The 16,975-nt window shown below is 48.3% G+C and overlaps 1 protein-coding gene across 4 annotated transcripts in view; it reads left to right on the plus strand.

Moving 5' to 3' along the window:
- LOC309494163 (NACHT, LRR and PYD domains-containing protein 1 homolog) overlaps positions 1 to 16,975 on the plus strand; it is a 266,736-nt gene that overhangs the window by 175,296 nt on the left and 74,465 nt on the right. For 2 of the 4 annotated variants that reach the window (XM_082163401.1, XM_082163402.1), the window contains exon 12: positions 3,553 to 3,613. The exons of the other annotated variants lie outside the window; for them this stretch is intronic. In XM_082163401.1, coding sequence (XP_082019527.1) covers positions 3,553 to 3,613 — 61 coding nt within the window. The remainder of the gene's footprint in view (positions 1 to 3,552; positions 3,614 to 16,975) is intronic. 4 annotated transcript variants of the gene reach the window in all.

The raw sequence follows: 16,975 nt of genomic DNA on the forward strand, positions 1-16,975 counted from the left end.
GCTGTTTCGGTCTTGCAATTAAGTGGATAACGCGATAATGGGCCAACTTTCGCTTTGAAAGTGCTAGGAGCAGAGGCTTAAAGTGCAAATTAGACATTAACAATAATAATTTTCACTCGCGGCTGCTTGTTTAATGTGGCAACGCGTCAAACTAAAATACACAATTATGTGAAGTTAAAAATATAAGGGAAGCTGAGAATCGAAGATGGGCTTACCTTGACTACAAAGCAACGCTGACAATAACAAGAGAGCAGAGTATTCCAGAAAACACACAGTTGCGCGTTCCAGTCGAGCCTCTTGTTGCTCGCTTGTCCTACGGGAGTGAACTGAATCTCGTCTATTTAAAGGTATTCTAACAGATGCTGTTTCGGTCTTGCAATTAAGTGGATAACGCGATAATGGGCCAACTTTCGCTTTGAAAGTGCTAGGAGCAGAGGCTTAAAGTGCAAATTAGACTTTAACAATAATAATTTTCACTCGCGGCTGCTTGTTTAATGTGGCAACGCGTCAAACTAAAATACACAATTATGTGAAGTTAAAAATATAAGGGAAGCTGAGAATCGAAGATGGGCTTACCTTGACTACAAAGCAACGCTGACAATAACAAGAGAGCAGAGTATTCCAGAAAACACACAGTTGCGCGTTCCAGTCGAGCCTCTTGTTGCTCGCTTGTCCTGTACACCTGTATTCACAAACATCTGTGCATAAGGCAGTGTTGAAGCATGATAAACAGTGTCATAGGCTGACCAAAACCGAACATTTATATAAAAATATCATGTATTTAGACAGTATCACATATTTTACCAGAGGCTGAAATATATTTGCACTAAATCACATTATATAACCTAGTCACTAGGCCTATTTTCAGTTCAAACTGGCGAAATTAGACAAAAGTTTATTAGTTTACCTGATTATTTGTGTCATTCGTTTAACATTTATGACCTAAAAAACTGTCAAGAATAACATCGTGCACACCTGTCAGTTTTCAGAGAAGTGTCAGTTTACACGAACCCGTGTCTATGCCGTCAAGAGCAGTGTAACGAGAAGCTCACGCTCACCTTAGCCAATCAGAATCCCCAAAATAGTCACAAACTGTGACGTCGGCTCCCTAAGACTCAGTTTTTCTCAGTTTACATGCAAACAAAGTTTTCCAAAATCTCCACACACTCTAAAACTGGCGCTCAGCAGCTTCTGTGAACATAAAGCCCGCCTACTGTGATCTGATTGGTCATCTCAAATATTCTGACATTGACGAGCGGTGACAGACCAATCAGAGCTCAGATGAACGAACAAACACACACACACACTCTCACACACACACACTTGCTTTCAAAGAGAGGATGATGCACACACACACATTCTCACACACACACACACACACTTGCGTTAAAAGGGACGATGATGCACACACACACTCACTCACACACACACACACTTGCGTTAAAAGGGACGATGATGCGCACACACACACACACACACACTCACACACACACACACACTCTTGCGTTCATAGGGAGGATGATGCACACACACACACATACACACACACACTCTTGCATTCATAAGGAGGATGATAGACAGACACACACACACACACACACACACACACACACACACACACACACTCTTGCGTTCAAAGGGAGGATGATAGACACACACACACACACACACACTCTAGCGTTCATAAGCAGGATGATAGACACACACACTCACACACACTCTTGCGTTCATAAGGAGGATGATAGACACACACACTCACACACACACACACACACACACACACTCTTGCGTTCATAAGGAGGATGATAGACACACACACTCACACACACTCTTGCGTTCATAAGGAGGATGATAGACACACACACTCACACACACACACACACACACACACACACACTCTTGCGTTCATAAGGAGGATGATAGACACACACACTCACACACACACACACACACACACACACACACACACACACTCTCGTTCATAAGGAGGATGATAGACACACACACACACTCTTGCGTTCATAAGGAGGATGATAGACACACACACACACACTCACACTCTTGCGTTCATAAGGAGGATGATAGACACACACTCACACTCTTGCGTTCATAAGGAGGATGATAGACACACACACTCACACACACTCTTGCGTTCATAAGGAGGATGATAGACACACACACTCACACACACACACACACACACACACACTCTTGCGTTCATAAGGAGGATGATAGACACACACACACACACACTCGCGTTCATAAAGAGGATGATAGACACACACACACACTCTTGCGTTCATAAGGAGGATGATAGACACACACACACACACTCACACTCTTGCGTTCATAAGGAGGATGATAGACACACACTCACACACACACACACACACACACTCTTGCGTTCATAAGGAGGATGATAGACACACACACACACTCGCGTTCATAAGGAGGATGATAGACACACACACACACACTCTTGCGTTCATAAGGAGGATGATAGACACACACACTCACACTCTTGCGTTCATAAGGAGGATGATAGACACACACACTCACACACATACACACACACACTCTTGCGTTCATAAGCAGGATGATAGACACACACACTCACACACACACACACACACACACACACACACACACACACTCTTGCGTTCATAAGGAGGATGATAGACACACACACTCACACACACACACACACATACACTCTTGCGTTCATAAGCAGGATGATAGACACACACACTCACACACACACTCTTGCGTTCATAAGGAGGATGATAGACACACACACACACACACACACACACACACACACACACTCACACACACTTTCTTATGTTTCCTCTAGAAATGAATGTGAATCATGTGTGTGTTTTATAGTGTGGATCATTGTGGAGAGTTCAGAATGACTGCAGGATTACACAAATGTAGGTCTACACACACACACACACACACACACACACACACACACACACACAATCATTTAGTGATTTATTGTTGATTTGTGTCATTTAGTGAAATGTTTCTCTTCTTGTGTTCAGATGCCTGTGATCTCACACTGGATCCAAACACAGCACACACTCGACTCATTCTGTCTGATGAGAACAGGACAGTGACGAGTGTGTCTGAGTATCAGCCGTATCCTGATCATCCAGAGAGATTTGATGATGTTGATCAGGTTCTGTGTGGAGAGAGTCTGACTGGACGCTGTTACTGGGAGGCTGAATGGAGCGGAGATGCTGATATATCAGTGTCATATAAAGGAATCAGCAGGAAAGGAGAGAGAGACTGTGTGTTTGGATTCAATGACAAATCCTGGAGGCTGCTCTGCTATGATGACGAATTCACTTTCCGTCACAATAATGAAGACACTAGTATTTCTGTCGCTTCTTCCTCTAAGAGAGCAGGAGTGTATGTGGACGTGTCGGCCGGCACTCTGTCCTTCTACAGCGTCTCTGACACACACACACACACACTTACACACACTCAACACCACATTCACTGAACCCCTCTATGCTGGATTTAGGGTTGATTCTAACTCCTCAGTGTCTCTGTGTGACATTAAACAGCGTCCTGAGAGAAACAACAGTGATACACACACAACCGGGTGAGTGAAATATACTGTGTCTTAGTGAAGGATTTCTCCAGACTGAATAATAGTTCAATCCTCTGTTCTTCAGACATCACTAAATACTAGAGATGCACCATATTGGGTTTGTGCTGATACTCCATATGCTGATATTTCACAACATGTTTTGGCCAGTACCAATAAATACATATTTTCGGTCCGCCGGGAAACAAAGCGCAGACGTGTGATTGCGGAAGAAAAGCTGTTGTGTTTACATGAGTGACAATGAGCATTTATCAAGATCAGCTAAACGTAGGATTCAAAAGTATGCGAGGTTCACGGCATAGACTCTTTAAGAGATGTCCAGGAGTTTTGTTTGAGGCACTTAGTGGAGACAAAAAGACGCCATTGTTGTTATACGTGCACGAACAGATCAATGACTTACTGCTTGTTTTCTTCTCCTTCTTTGATTTTCTATGCTGACTGACTTGTTGCACGCCGTTCTGTTGTTGTGGGGACATTTCCACGCCCCGAAACGTGACGCTGAACGAAACGAACTGTAATTGGTTGTTTGACATGTCAGTCAAACGGCCTTATGGGCGGGCCTTGGCCAAAGAAAGCTGCTATGAATTCCAGACCTTCAGCCGTCAGTCTGAAGGTCTGGCTACGCGAGACTACCCCATAGGTGGAGTGCACTGCAACATGATCATATGACAGATTAAAATATTATCTGATATAATTTAAAAAAATACAAGACAAACTAAAATATTGTGTCGATAAAATACAATTAACTTTTTCATATACAATAATGGCATTTTTTAATAACTAAAAATAAAGTAATTTGAGTTTGACAATGAACACACCGTGAAACACAGCTATACAGCACAGCTCAACACATAATAATGATGAATATTTCTGAACATTGTCTCTTAGTCTTTATTCACCTTTTTCTCGTGGTTTCTCTATAGAATTCATAAAAGTATAGAATATATCATAGTTCTAATAGTTGTGAGGCAGTGTGACAACATGCCCATGATTTACATAAACACACACACACACAAAAAGATGTTAAATTAACATCAATAATAAATGTACTTTTGTTAGGGTTAAATGTTCAGTGATTTCGTCCAAAAATTCCAGAATTTTTGCACAATTGTTTTCCTCTATATCAGGGGTTCTCAATCCTGGTCCTCGAGGGCCACTTTCCTGCAGAGTTTAGCTCCAACCTTGATCAAACTCACCTGCCTTTAGCTCTCTAGCAGAGCCCGTCTACGGAGAGCCTGCCCACTCCCTATTAAGCTCTATTGTACCGAATTTTGGTTGTAGTACCACCAGAGTTCCACTGGGGGCGATCGCCATGAGTGCAAAATGAATGGGAGTCAATGGGGCTAGACGGCTAAATTTGTCTCTTTCACCCGATTGCCGATGAGAAATCTCAGATCTGGTTGTAGATTTTGCAAGTTCAACATGGGTTTTAGGTCGAAAGTTGAATGAACGAGTACTTATGTCCTTTCGATTTCTTACAGGTTGAGTTGTTGTTGCCCATAACACGCTAGCATTCTGCTAATGAACGCTGATTGGTCAGTGAAGGACTGATTACGACCAGAGATACCGATTGATGGCATCGTGTCATCCGCAGCGGGACCAGAAACAAACAAAACAAAAACTCTTCAAGCACGTGTGTTTACCTGTGTCAGCTGTGTGTGTTTACCTGTGTCAGCTGTGTTGTGTGTTTACCTGTGTCAGCTGTGTGTGTTTACCTGTGACAGCTGTGTTGTGTGTTTACCTGTGTCAGCTGTGTTGTGTGTTTACCTGTGTCAGCTGTGTTGTGTGTTTACCTGTGACAGCTGTGTTGTGTGTTTACCTGTGACAGCTGTGTTGTGTGGTTACCTGTGTCAGCTGTGTTGTGTGGTTACCTGTGTCAGCTGTGTTGTGTGTTTACCTGTGACAGCTGTGTTGTGTGTTTACCTGTGTCAGCTGTGTTGTGTGTTTACCTGTGTCAGCTGTGTTGTGTGGTTACCTGTGTCAGCTGTGTTGTGTGTTTACCTGTGTCAGCTGTGTTGTGTGTTTACCTGTGACAGCTGTGTTGTGTGTTTACCTGTGTCAGCTGTGTTGTGTGTTTACCTGTGTCAGCTGTGTTGTGTGTTTACCTGTGTCAGCTGTGTTGTGTAGTTGCCTGTGTCAGCTGTGTTGTGTGTTTCCCTGTGTCAGCTGTGTTGTGTGTTTACCTGTGTCAGCTGTGTTGTGTAGTTGCCTGTGTCAGCTGTGTTGTGTGTTTACCTGTGTCAGCTGTGTTGTGTGTTTACCTGTGTCAGCTGTGTTGTGTGGTTACCTGTGTCAGCTGTGTTGTGTGTTTACCTGTGTCAGCTGTGTTGTGTGTTTACCTGTGACAGCTGTGTTGTGTGTTTACCTGTGACAGCTGTGTTGTGTGTTTCCCTGTGTCAGCTGTGTTGTGTGTTTACCTGTGTCAGCTGTGTTGTGTGTTTACCTGTGTCAGCTGTGTTGTGTGTTTACCTGTGTCAGCTGTGTTGTGTGGTTACCTGTGTCAGCTGTGTTGTGTGTTTACCTGTGTCAGCTGTGTTGTGTGTTTACCTGTGACAGCTGTGTTGTGTGTTTACCTGTGTCAGCTGTGTTGTGTGTTTACCTGTGACAGCTGTGTTGTGTGTTTACCTGTGTCAGCTGTGTTGTGTGTTTACCTGTGACAGCTGTGTTGTGTGTTTACCTGTGTCAGCTGTGTTGTGTGTTTACCTGTGACAGCTGTGTTGTGTGTTTACCTGTGTCAGCTGTGTTGTGTGTTTACCTGTGTCAGCTGTGTTGTGTGTTTACCTGTGTCAGCTGTGTTGTCGATGCCTCGAGAGAAAAGAAAGTGCAGAGGGCGAACGCACCAGAGCGACTGAAGGATTGCCGTTAAGCAGTATCTCTGGTCGTACATGTGTATGACGTCATTGACACTTTAAAAGACTTTTTAAAGCAAATAAGTGACTCAAAAAAATCTAACACCCAGCAATGTGTAATTTCTTTGCATCTCCTTTCGAATACAACATTCAAATTACTAGACAAAAAATTGTATCCTGAGAAAAGTGGATTTTTATTGGTATAGCGCCATAGACCTCCATTCATTCTGCACTCGTCCTGTGAGCGCCCTCATATGGAATCAGAGAGGAACTGCAACCAGTTCAGAAGCCGGAAGTGTACTGAGAGTGAAACTTCTCGCCATATTAGACATTCTCTAGCCGTTTCTCAATATGCGTTCTTGTCTGTACTTGTGTTCTTGTGGACTTGTGAAACGTCATCAGTCGCTGCCCAAGTACTGTTCCAATTCAAAGTTCACATCTAGCCATGTCCAGTTCAAATCCCCGGATGTGTTCTTGATCCGCCCCTTTTACCGAGGATGCATCGAGAGGTGACTTGTGCGGACTTGAGACAGCCAGGTATCCCAGAATGCATTTCACACCAACCAGCAAGCGTCACAGAGAAACCCCGCGTAATTTAAAAATACTGCTGTTATTGTGTCACGAAATGTAGTTTTAAGATTATTTCAGGCGAGAATGTAGTTGTTTAAAGCTCAAATCTTTGGTTTATTTATAAAGATAGCGCCTATTTGAAAATTTGATCTGACGGTTTCGGAGTTGTGAGATCCAGGCAATCGGACGCTCGGCGCTCATGTACCCCGCCGAGAACAGCCTTTCCTCGGCTAGAGCAGCTGACGTTTTGCCGCTGGCTCGGATGTCTCTTGTCTAGTGGTTTAACATGAGATATAAATCGTCTTGTGTATATCTAACGGATGATTTATTTATGTATTTATTTTATTTGTCTCATTAATCTATAATTTGTTCCCTGGCAAAACGTTTTGGTTGAGGGCAAAGTGAAGTTTCATAGCTTTATATATTTAGTCTATTTAACTTTTAGAGAGCTGACTTATCGTTTGCTAGCTTCTTATACCTTTTAGGCTACTTATACTTTTATAATGGCTATTATTGATCATTAAAACTGTCATTTAACAAAAAAGGTTATGTCATTGTATATATATATATAAAACATAAAATATTTTATTATACATGTTGCCTACATTCTCTTCACTGTATGTATATATAATAAAATAAAATGACACAACCTTGTCTCTTTTTGCTAAATGTCAGTTTTAATGATCAATATTATAATGTTTTTTTATGTATCATATTTTTAAAATAAAAACAAAAAGAGTCAGGGTTGTGTCTTATATTTCGTGTTGTTATACATGTATGCAGTGAAGATAGGTGTCACCGGGTGAAAACCTGGCAAATCCAAAAAGATTCCTCATTGGTTCTAAATCTGGCTCTGTTGAGTGTTGGCCATAACGAGCGCCAGCTGAAGCAAATCAGCTGCGCTTCATTGAAGCATGTGCTCAGGAAAAGGAGCATAAAAAGGGAGTGTTTGAGCAGTGTGGAGGGACGGGCAGGCAGCAGTGTGTGTTCTGACAGCGGTGGTGAAATAAGAAGGCTGAAGGTTTAATGCCGGATCGGAGTTCTACTGTGAGATTCCCCGAGGCATGCTCATTTAGTGAGTTTTCTGAAGAAACCACAGACAGCAACGCAATGAAGTAAGTGAGAGAGAAAACCACTGCAGGATGTTGAGTGACTCACCGAGGAAAAGTTAAGTGCACCCTTCCATTTATTACCCGTTGAGAAAACCACATTTGAAGATTGACCATCACCAGTGTGCAACTAACCTTTGTTTGCGGGCAGTGTGTGTGATCTTGTTGACAGAACGAAGCGTAGTAACTGAAACAGCTGGGAGGATCGTTGATGTGTTCATGCTGATCTTCTGAAAACATTATTCCTCGAGTCATCCACCCTACAGAGAGAAGAGAAACGAGTCGATTAATCACTGTGGAGATGAAGTGAGTTTGCAGTGTCTGAAAGAGTGAAGCGCACACGTGTGAAGATTTATAAGAGTGATTTATGCACAAGTGTGGTGAGATCAAACGACTGCGTTTCCTCTGAAACTTTGATGGATGAATATTGACTTATGACTGTGAAGATTCTTTCAAATTGATCTGCCTAAAGCTGTGTCCAGGTTCCCACTTGAGTGTATGGTGGGAGGAAAGAGCTCAACGCACCCCGAGTACCACACTCCACGAGCACTGTCTCTCACGTCCACGAAAGTCCAGTCTCACGAACTCTCCCAACGACGCCGCTCTGCTACGCACGGAACGAGAGTAAAGGCGGGTAAATTACCACAGTCCTGTCTCACTTGTTATTGCCTGATCCACCGTCACTGTCTGTCCCTCAGAAGAGGTGAGGAAGCTGCTGTCATTCGATCGGCTGTTCCATGAACACGTCCCCAAGCCGAGTCTGAGCACCGTCACTGTCTGTCCCTCCGAAGAGGTGAGGAAGCTGCTGTCATTCGATCGGCTGTTCCATGAACACGTCCCCAAGCCGAGTCTGAGCACCGTCACTGTCTGTCCCTCCGAAGAGGTGAGGAAGCTGCTGTCATTCGATCGGCTGTTCCATGAACACGTCCCCAAGCCGAGTCTGAGCACCGTCACTGTCTGTCCATCCGAAGAGGTGAGGAAGCTGCTGTCATTCGATCAGCTGTTCCATGAACACGTCCCCAACCTGAGTCTGAGCACCGTCACTGTCTGTCCCTCCGAAGAGGTGAGGAAGCTGCTGTTATTCGATCGGCTGTCCTAAGAACATCTTCACGAGCCGAATACTTACCTGCTCTGTCCGTGGGGAAAGCTGAAGGCGAGAAGCCTCGGTCCGTCCTACAGGTACATTTCGACGAGTCCAGGAAACGAGAAGAAATTTCTGTCTGTCCCATAAGCACCTTTCTGACGAGTCGAAAAGACGAGAAGAAGCCATTGTCCCACCCACGAGCCAGTAGAGAAGAGGAATATCCCCCCCCCCAGTTCCTCTTCCCCAACCGGGTTCCAGCCACGAATATTCTCAGCACTGTTTTTATTCTTTTAAATTAATAAAAGACCTACCTTTAAAAGTCATCCTGTTGTCTGCCTCTGGTGTCTGCTCCTCCGGAGTGTGGTAATTGTCCCTCGGCCCTAACATCGGTTACATAACTTTTGGCGTAAGTCGGCAGGGTTACCACTCGGAGTTGAGCGGCCAGAGGACCCAGGATGGCGGACGAAGATTTGCCAGCTGCCCGACAACCAATGGCGTCTATGTTTATGGGAGTCCCGTGGGCCCAGAAGTATGGTGGGTCTGGCTCAGAGTTAAGTTTAACGGACTGGAGAGCGCAAGTAGAATACTTGGCCGGACTGCAAGGGCTCCGCGAAGCCCAGAAGATACAATTCATATTGAATTCGCTTGAGGGGGAGGCGAAGAGGGAAGTCCGAGCAGCACCTGAAGCCGTCCGAGCCACCACACAGGCCATATTTTAATTCTTGTCTGGGCAGTATGGTGATTCCACTCCAGTGGCAGTGCTACGAACACAGTTCTTTAACTGTAAGCAGGGACCTGGACAGACTCTACGAGCATTCGCTCTGCGATTACGAGAACAGTTCTCTAGACTGAAGAGTCGAGAGCATCATGGACTGAGTGAGGAAGAGACACTACTCAGAGATCAGTTCCTCTTGGGGTTACGAGAAGGTCCAATACGACAGAGTCTGAGACTGCAGCTTCGAAGGGATGCCGCCTTGACATTCGAAGATTTACGTAAGGAGGCCTTAGCCCTGGAACAGGATCACCACCAGACCGTAGAGACACCGGTGTGTATGGCTGCAAGTGGAACGAGTGCCCCAACACAGCCCGAACTGACAGACTGGAAGCAAGCACTACGTGCAGAGTTGATGAAAGACGTCCGGGAAGAGATGGCCGAACTCTCAAAATCCATTCTTGGGGAACTCCGCCGCGGGCGGCCAGAGCCCTTGCCTCTACCTCGGGAACGGTCGTATTCTGACGGAGGGAGGGACCCGGGAAGACGCACCAGCCGCCCGTCCAGTTCCAGGTTCCAGTGGGATGAACAGGGGCGTCCGATCTGTAACACCTGCGGAGAGTCAGGACATTATAGCCGCCAATGCGGCTCCCGACGGAACTCGCAGGGGGTTTTTTTAGAACGACCGGCCACTGTGGGTCAAGTGGTCGGGACCCCCCGGATGGACCCTCCCGTTAATCCAGCTCCACGAGATGGCTTGGTGGGACGTTGCCCCCTCGTGGAGATCAAAATCAATGGTGTTACTGTTCGGTGCCTGGTAGACACAGGATCCCAGGTTACCATGCTTGCTGAGAGTCTGTCCAAAGATCTGTTCGATGCTCATCACTTACCTGAAGCTGAAGTCCCCTGGCTCACCCTGCGAGGAGCAAATGGCCTGAACATCCCCTACATCGGATATCAGGTTACCAACTTCGAGATCCATGGCAGCACGATCCCACAAAAGGGAGTCGTGATTGTGCGAGACTCCTGTCTGGGGGAACATCGAGCCCTGTTGGGGATGAATGTGATTATGGACTGTTGGGAAGAGCTGTTTCGGGCTGGTCCTCTCCGTTACACCTCCGCAGCCGAGAAGAATGAGTGGGAGCGTGTTGTGACCGACTGTCGGCGAGTGCAGGTCGCAAGCTCCCAACGAGATTGGGAAGACGTTGGTCGGGTGGCCTGTCGCTATGCTGTCTCTGTCCCTGCCCAGAGCGAGGCTATGGTCTGGGTTCGGCTTCCAGGGCGGGCCTATGGCCCCGAAGATTGCATCCTTGTTGAGCCCCACTGGGAGTGCCAGACTATTGAAGTCGCTCGGGGGTTAACAGTAGCCCGTCGGGGCCGAATTGTAGTCAAAGTGAGGAACACGAATACTTACCCTGTTCATCTCTACCGGCACCAACGACTGACCCGTATCACGCCAGTAAGTCCCCATCAGGTGAGGGAGGAGGAGGAGGTCCACTTCTGCCAGGTGAGCGCAACAGTGGTCGAAGTCGGTTTGGCAAGGGAAGAGTCTTGCCCTGGTCCCGCTACACGAGGCATGCCGATCCACCTACTGAGCGAGTCCCTGCAGGGGGAGGGCCTATTGGAGGAACAAACCCGCCGACTTCAGAGTTTACTGGCCAAGTGGCAACACGTCTTTTCCACCCATGATGAGGACTATGGGTGCACCGATATAGTCAAACACGCTATACCTACCGGAGACGCTCCACCCAGTCGAGAGCGGTACCGTCCGGTACCCCCGACTTTATATACAGAAGTCCGTGCCTTATTAAAAGGAATGTTAGGACGTGGAGTCATTCGAGAGAGCAGCAGTCCATGGGCCGCCCCAATTGTCCTAGTCCGTAAGAAGACGGGCTCTTGGAGATTTTGCGTAGACTATCGCAAACTGAACTTGGTGACGAAGAAGGATGCCTTCCCCCTGCCCCGGATCGAGGATTCCCTTACGGGGCTGACCAACGCCAGCTGGTATTCCACCTTGGACTTGGCGAGTGGCTACTGGCAGGTGAGAGTGGAGGAACAAGACCGCGAGAAGACTGCCTTTACCACCCCCTTCGGCCTGTTTGAATGGGACCGTATGCCCTTCGGCCTCTGCAACGCCCCTGCGACCTTCCAGAGGCTTATGCAGCGATGCCTGGGAGGGCAGCTGATGGAGTCCACCCTGGTCTATTTAGATGATGTGATCGTCTATTCCCCCGACTTCAATTCCCACTTGTTACATCTGGAGCAAGTCTTCCGGGCAATGGAGCGGTACGGGCTGAAGCTCCAACCAGGGAAATGCCAGCTCCTCAAAAAGGAGGTTCAGTTCCTGGGGCACCGAGTGAGCGCTGCAGGGGTGGCCGTCGATCCAGAGAAGGTGTCCGCGGTGCAAGGTTGGGTCCCACCGAAAACCGTGAGGCAGGTGCGATCCTTTCTGGGATTCGTCGGCTATTACAGGCGTTTCATAAAAGACTTCTCAAAAATTGCAAAACCCCTGAATCAGCTGTTGGCCGGGGCTGGTGCGTCACGGAGCCGGAGTTCCCCCACCATCACCTGGAGTCCGGAGTGCGAGACCGCCTTCCACCGACTTAAGCAGGAGTTGTTACAGGCCCCCATTCTGGCTTATGCCGATTTTACCCAACCTTTCATCCTCTACACCGACGCTAGCAACAGCGGATTGGGAGCCGTACTAGCCCAACGACAAGATGGAGCGGAAAGGGTCATTGCTTACGCCAGCCGGAGCCTCCACCCTGCTGAACGGAACGATGCTAATTACAGCTCTTTCAAAATCGAGCTGTTGGCCCTGAAGTGGGCTTTATGTGAGAAGTTTAAGGATTACCTGTGGGGAGCCGAAGTACTGGCGGTAACCGATAACAGTCCACTGGTGCATCTCCAAACCGCGAAGCTAGGGGCGGTGGAGCAGCGGTGGGTGGCCCAGCTCGCCAACTTCAACTATCGGCTACAATATCGACCAGGCCGAGAGCACATAAATGCCGATGTCCTGTCCCGATTACCACCAGCTAGAGAAGGGGGAATGCCAGGGCCAGAACCAGAAGAAGGGCTGATGGTGGGAGTAGTGGAAGCACCTGGAGCACGAGCGGAGGGAGTACCAGTAAGTTGGGGATGGGACCCCCGTCGATGGAGGGAACGGCAAGAACAGGATGCAGGGTTGGCTACCCTACGTACCTACCTGGAGCGGAACGAACTCCCTGGGGCGGAAGAACGACGGGAACATCCGGGGAGAGTAAGGAAGCTTCTGGGGCAGTGGAAAAGATTGAAGTTGCGAGATGGTGTGATCTGCAGGTCCGTTCTGGACTCCAGGACCCACGAGCTGGTATCCCAAGTGGTGGTGCCCGAAACCCAAATCCAGCCGTTGCTCCAGGCCTATCATGACCAGCTAGGACATCAGGGCCAAGAACGGACGGTGTCACTACTGCGCCGGCACTTCTTTTGGAGTGGGATAGAAGAGTCGGTGGGGAGGTATGTACAAGGATGCCCCCGTTGTACGCTGTTCAAGTCCCGGCGAGCCGTGAGGGCCCCCATGGTCTCAGTGAGACCTAGAGCCCCGTTACATATGGTGGCTATGGATTTTTTGACCTTAAGTCGCCCTACCGATCGCTACCAGAACATCTTGGTAGTCACTGATTTATTCACCAAATATGCCTGGGCCATACCAACCTTAGATCAGACCGCCACCACCACTGCCAGTGCTCTATGGAGACACGTCTTCCAGCCCTTTGGATGCCCTGAGACGCTCCATTCCGACCAAGGGCCGAACTTTGAGTCCCGTGTCGTCCAGGAGCTATGCAATCTGTACGGATGCCGGAAGACCCGCACCACGCCTTATCACCCACAGGGGAACGGGGGGTGTGAACGTTTTAATCAGACGCTCCTGAGTCTGTTAGGGACATTGGATGCGGACCACCAAGGGTACTGGACGGACAGTCTACCGGCCCTGGTACAGGCCTACAATAACAGTATCCACAGCACAACGGGGTATGCCCCTACTTACCTGATGTTTGGGAGACATGTACGTCTGCCCACGGATCTGCTGTTGGGGACGGCTCCAGCTGAGGCCCCCGCCACCACTACCGAATGGGTACATCGACACCACCGCCAACTCCACTCTGCCTATGACAAGGTATCCAAACATCTCGATGTAGCAGCCAAGAAAAACAAGCGCTTGTACGACCGCACTGCCCGAGAGGCCCCTTTGTTGCCCGGAGAACGGGTGCTGGTGCGGGATAACCGGCGCCAAGGGAAGGGGAAACTTAGCGACCGGTGGGAGACCACCCCCTACGTAGTGGAGCGACAGCAGAGACCTGACCAGCCCGTGTACACCATCCGTCCCGAGGGTAAGCCCGGCCCCGTGAGAGTCCTGCACCGAAACTTGCTGCGCCCCTGCCCCAATTACCCGAGACAAGAGCCAGAGGCACCAGCGCCTGTGGCCCCTGCACCCCCTTGGGTGGGCTGGGCTATGATCCGTAGAGCCCCCACTCCGGAGCCAAGAGAGGAAGAACCCGCTGCCCCAGCTCGACGCTCCCAACGGGAGACCCGAGGAGTACCCCCTGCAAGATACGGAGAGTGGGAGTCTGAGACCCGTTCTCGGGACTAGAACGGATCCGGTGGGGGAGGGTGTCACCGGGTGAAAACCTGGCAAATCCAAAAAGATTCCTCATTGGTTCTAAATCTGGCTCTGTTGAGTGTTGGCCATAACGAGCGCCAGCTGAAGCAAATCAGCTGCGCTTCATTGAAGCATGTGCTCAGGAAAAGGAGCATAAAAAGGGAGTGTTTGAGCAGTGTGGAGGGACGGGCAGGCAGCAGTGTGTGTTCTGACAGCGGTGGTGAAATAAGAAGGCTGAAGGTTTAATGCCGGATCGGAGTTCTACTGTGAGATTCCCCGAGGCATGCTCATTTAGTGAGTTTTCTGAAGAAACCACAGACAGCAACGCAATGAAGTAAGTGAGAGAGAAAACCACTGCAGGATGTTGAGTGACTCACCGAGGAAAAGTTAAGTGCACCCTTCCATTTATTACCCGTTGAGAAAACCACATTTGAAGATTGACCATCACCAGTGTGCAACTAACCTTTGTTTGCGGGCAGTGTGTGTGATCTTGTTGACAGAACGAAGCGTAGTAACTGAAACAGCTGGGAGGATCGTTGATGTGTTCATGCTGATCTTCTGAAAACATTATTCCTCGAGTCATCCACCCTACAGAGAGAAGAGAAACGAGTCGATTAATCACTGTGGAGATGAAGTGAGTTTGCAGTGTCTGAAAGAGTGAAGCGCACACGTGTGAAGATTTATAAGAGTGATTTATGCACAAGTGTGGTGAGATCAAACGACTGCGTTTCCTCTGAAACTTTGATGGATGAATATTGACTTATGACTGTGAAGATTCTTTCAAATTGATCTGCCTAAAGCTGTGTCCAGGTTCCCACTTGAGTGTATGGTGGGAGGAAAGAGCTCAACGCACCCCGAGTACCACACTCCACGAGCACTGTCTCTCACGTCCACGAAAGTCCAGTCTCACGAACTCTCCCAACGACGCCGCTCTGCTACGCACGGAACGAGAGTAAAGGCGGGTAAATTACCACAGTCCTGTCTCACTTGTTATTGCCTGATCCACCGTCACTGTCTGTCCCTCAGAAGAGGTGAGGAAGCTGCTGTCATTCGATCGGCTGTTCCATGAACACGTCCCCAAGCCGAGTCTGAGCACCGTCACTGTCTGTCCCTCCGAAGAGGTGAGGAAGCTGCTGTCATTCGATCGGCTGTTCCATGAACACGTCCCCAAGCCGAGTCTGAGCACCGTCACTGTCTGTCCCTCCGAAGAGGTGAGGAAGCTGCTGTCATTCGATCGGCTGTTCCATGAACACGTCCCCAAGCCGAGTCTGAGCACCGTCACTGTCTGTCCCTCCGAAGAGGTGAGGAAGCTGCTGTTATTCGATCGGCTGTCCTAAGAACATCTTCACGAGCCGAATACTTACCTGCTCTGTCCGTGGGGAAAGCTGAAGGCGAGAAGCCTCGGTCCGTCCTACAGGTACATTTCGACGAGTCCAGGAAACGAGAAGAAATTTCTGTCTGTCCCATAAGCACCTTTCTGACGAGTCGAAAAGACGAGAAGAAGCCATTGTCCCACCCACGAGCCAGTAGAGAAGAGGAATATCCCCCCCCCCAGTTCCTCTTCCCCAACCGGGTTCCAGCCACGAATATTCTCAGCACTGTTTTTATTCTTTTAAATTAATAAAAGACCTACCTTTAAAAGTCATCCTGTTGTCTGCCTCTGGTGTCTGCTCCTCCGGAGTGTGGTAATTGTCCCTCGGCCCTAACATCGGTTACATAATCAATTGCGTTGCCTGAACCACATTTGTGTGACCATTAATAGATTTTTTTAAATGAAAATGAAAAGAGGCAGAGTAGTGGTTTATAACATATTTTGTTTTATTGTAGCCTAAATATATATAAAGAGATAACCGGATTAGCCAGAGTGAGCTGAGTGACGCTATCAAGTACGCCGCTGTTCCATTTGCAGAATAACCGGACTTGCGTCCTCCCGTCCTCGGGAGTTCGTTCTCCTGTGTCGAACTTGGCAAGTCCAAACTACCAAGGACGCAAGTCCGAAGTTTGCATACTTGGTATTGAGAAACGGCTTCTGTCTCTAGTAAACCTGAAGAGCTTAATTAGCTGGTTCAGGTGTGTTTGATTAGTGTTGGAGCTAAACTCTGCAGGAAAGTGGCCCTGGAGGACCAGGATTGAGAACCCCTGCCCCAGCTAGCAAAAATTGTGCGGGCCGAAAGCGGCTCGATTAAGGCTAAAACAATCGGCCGATCCTCGGCATGAATCTAGGTCCGATTGCTCTGCGAGCGCTCGGTTTTAACGCGGCCCGATTAAGGCTAAAGACACTCGGCCAAGCGCTCGGTTTTAGCGCGGCCCGATTGCGGAACCCCGAGTGAGAGGACATATAAGCTCGCCTCCAATCCCGTTCCTTATTTGGGCTTATTTTAACTTTGATTTCC

Source organism: Leuciscus leuciscus (genome assembly GCF_965113295.1).
Source record: "Leuciscus leuciscus genome assembly, chromosome: 3".
NCBI classification, from domain to species: domain Eukaryota; kingdom Metazoa; phylum Chordata; class Actinopteri; order Cypriniformes; family Leuciscidae; genus Leuciscus; species Leuciscus leuciscus.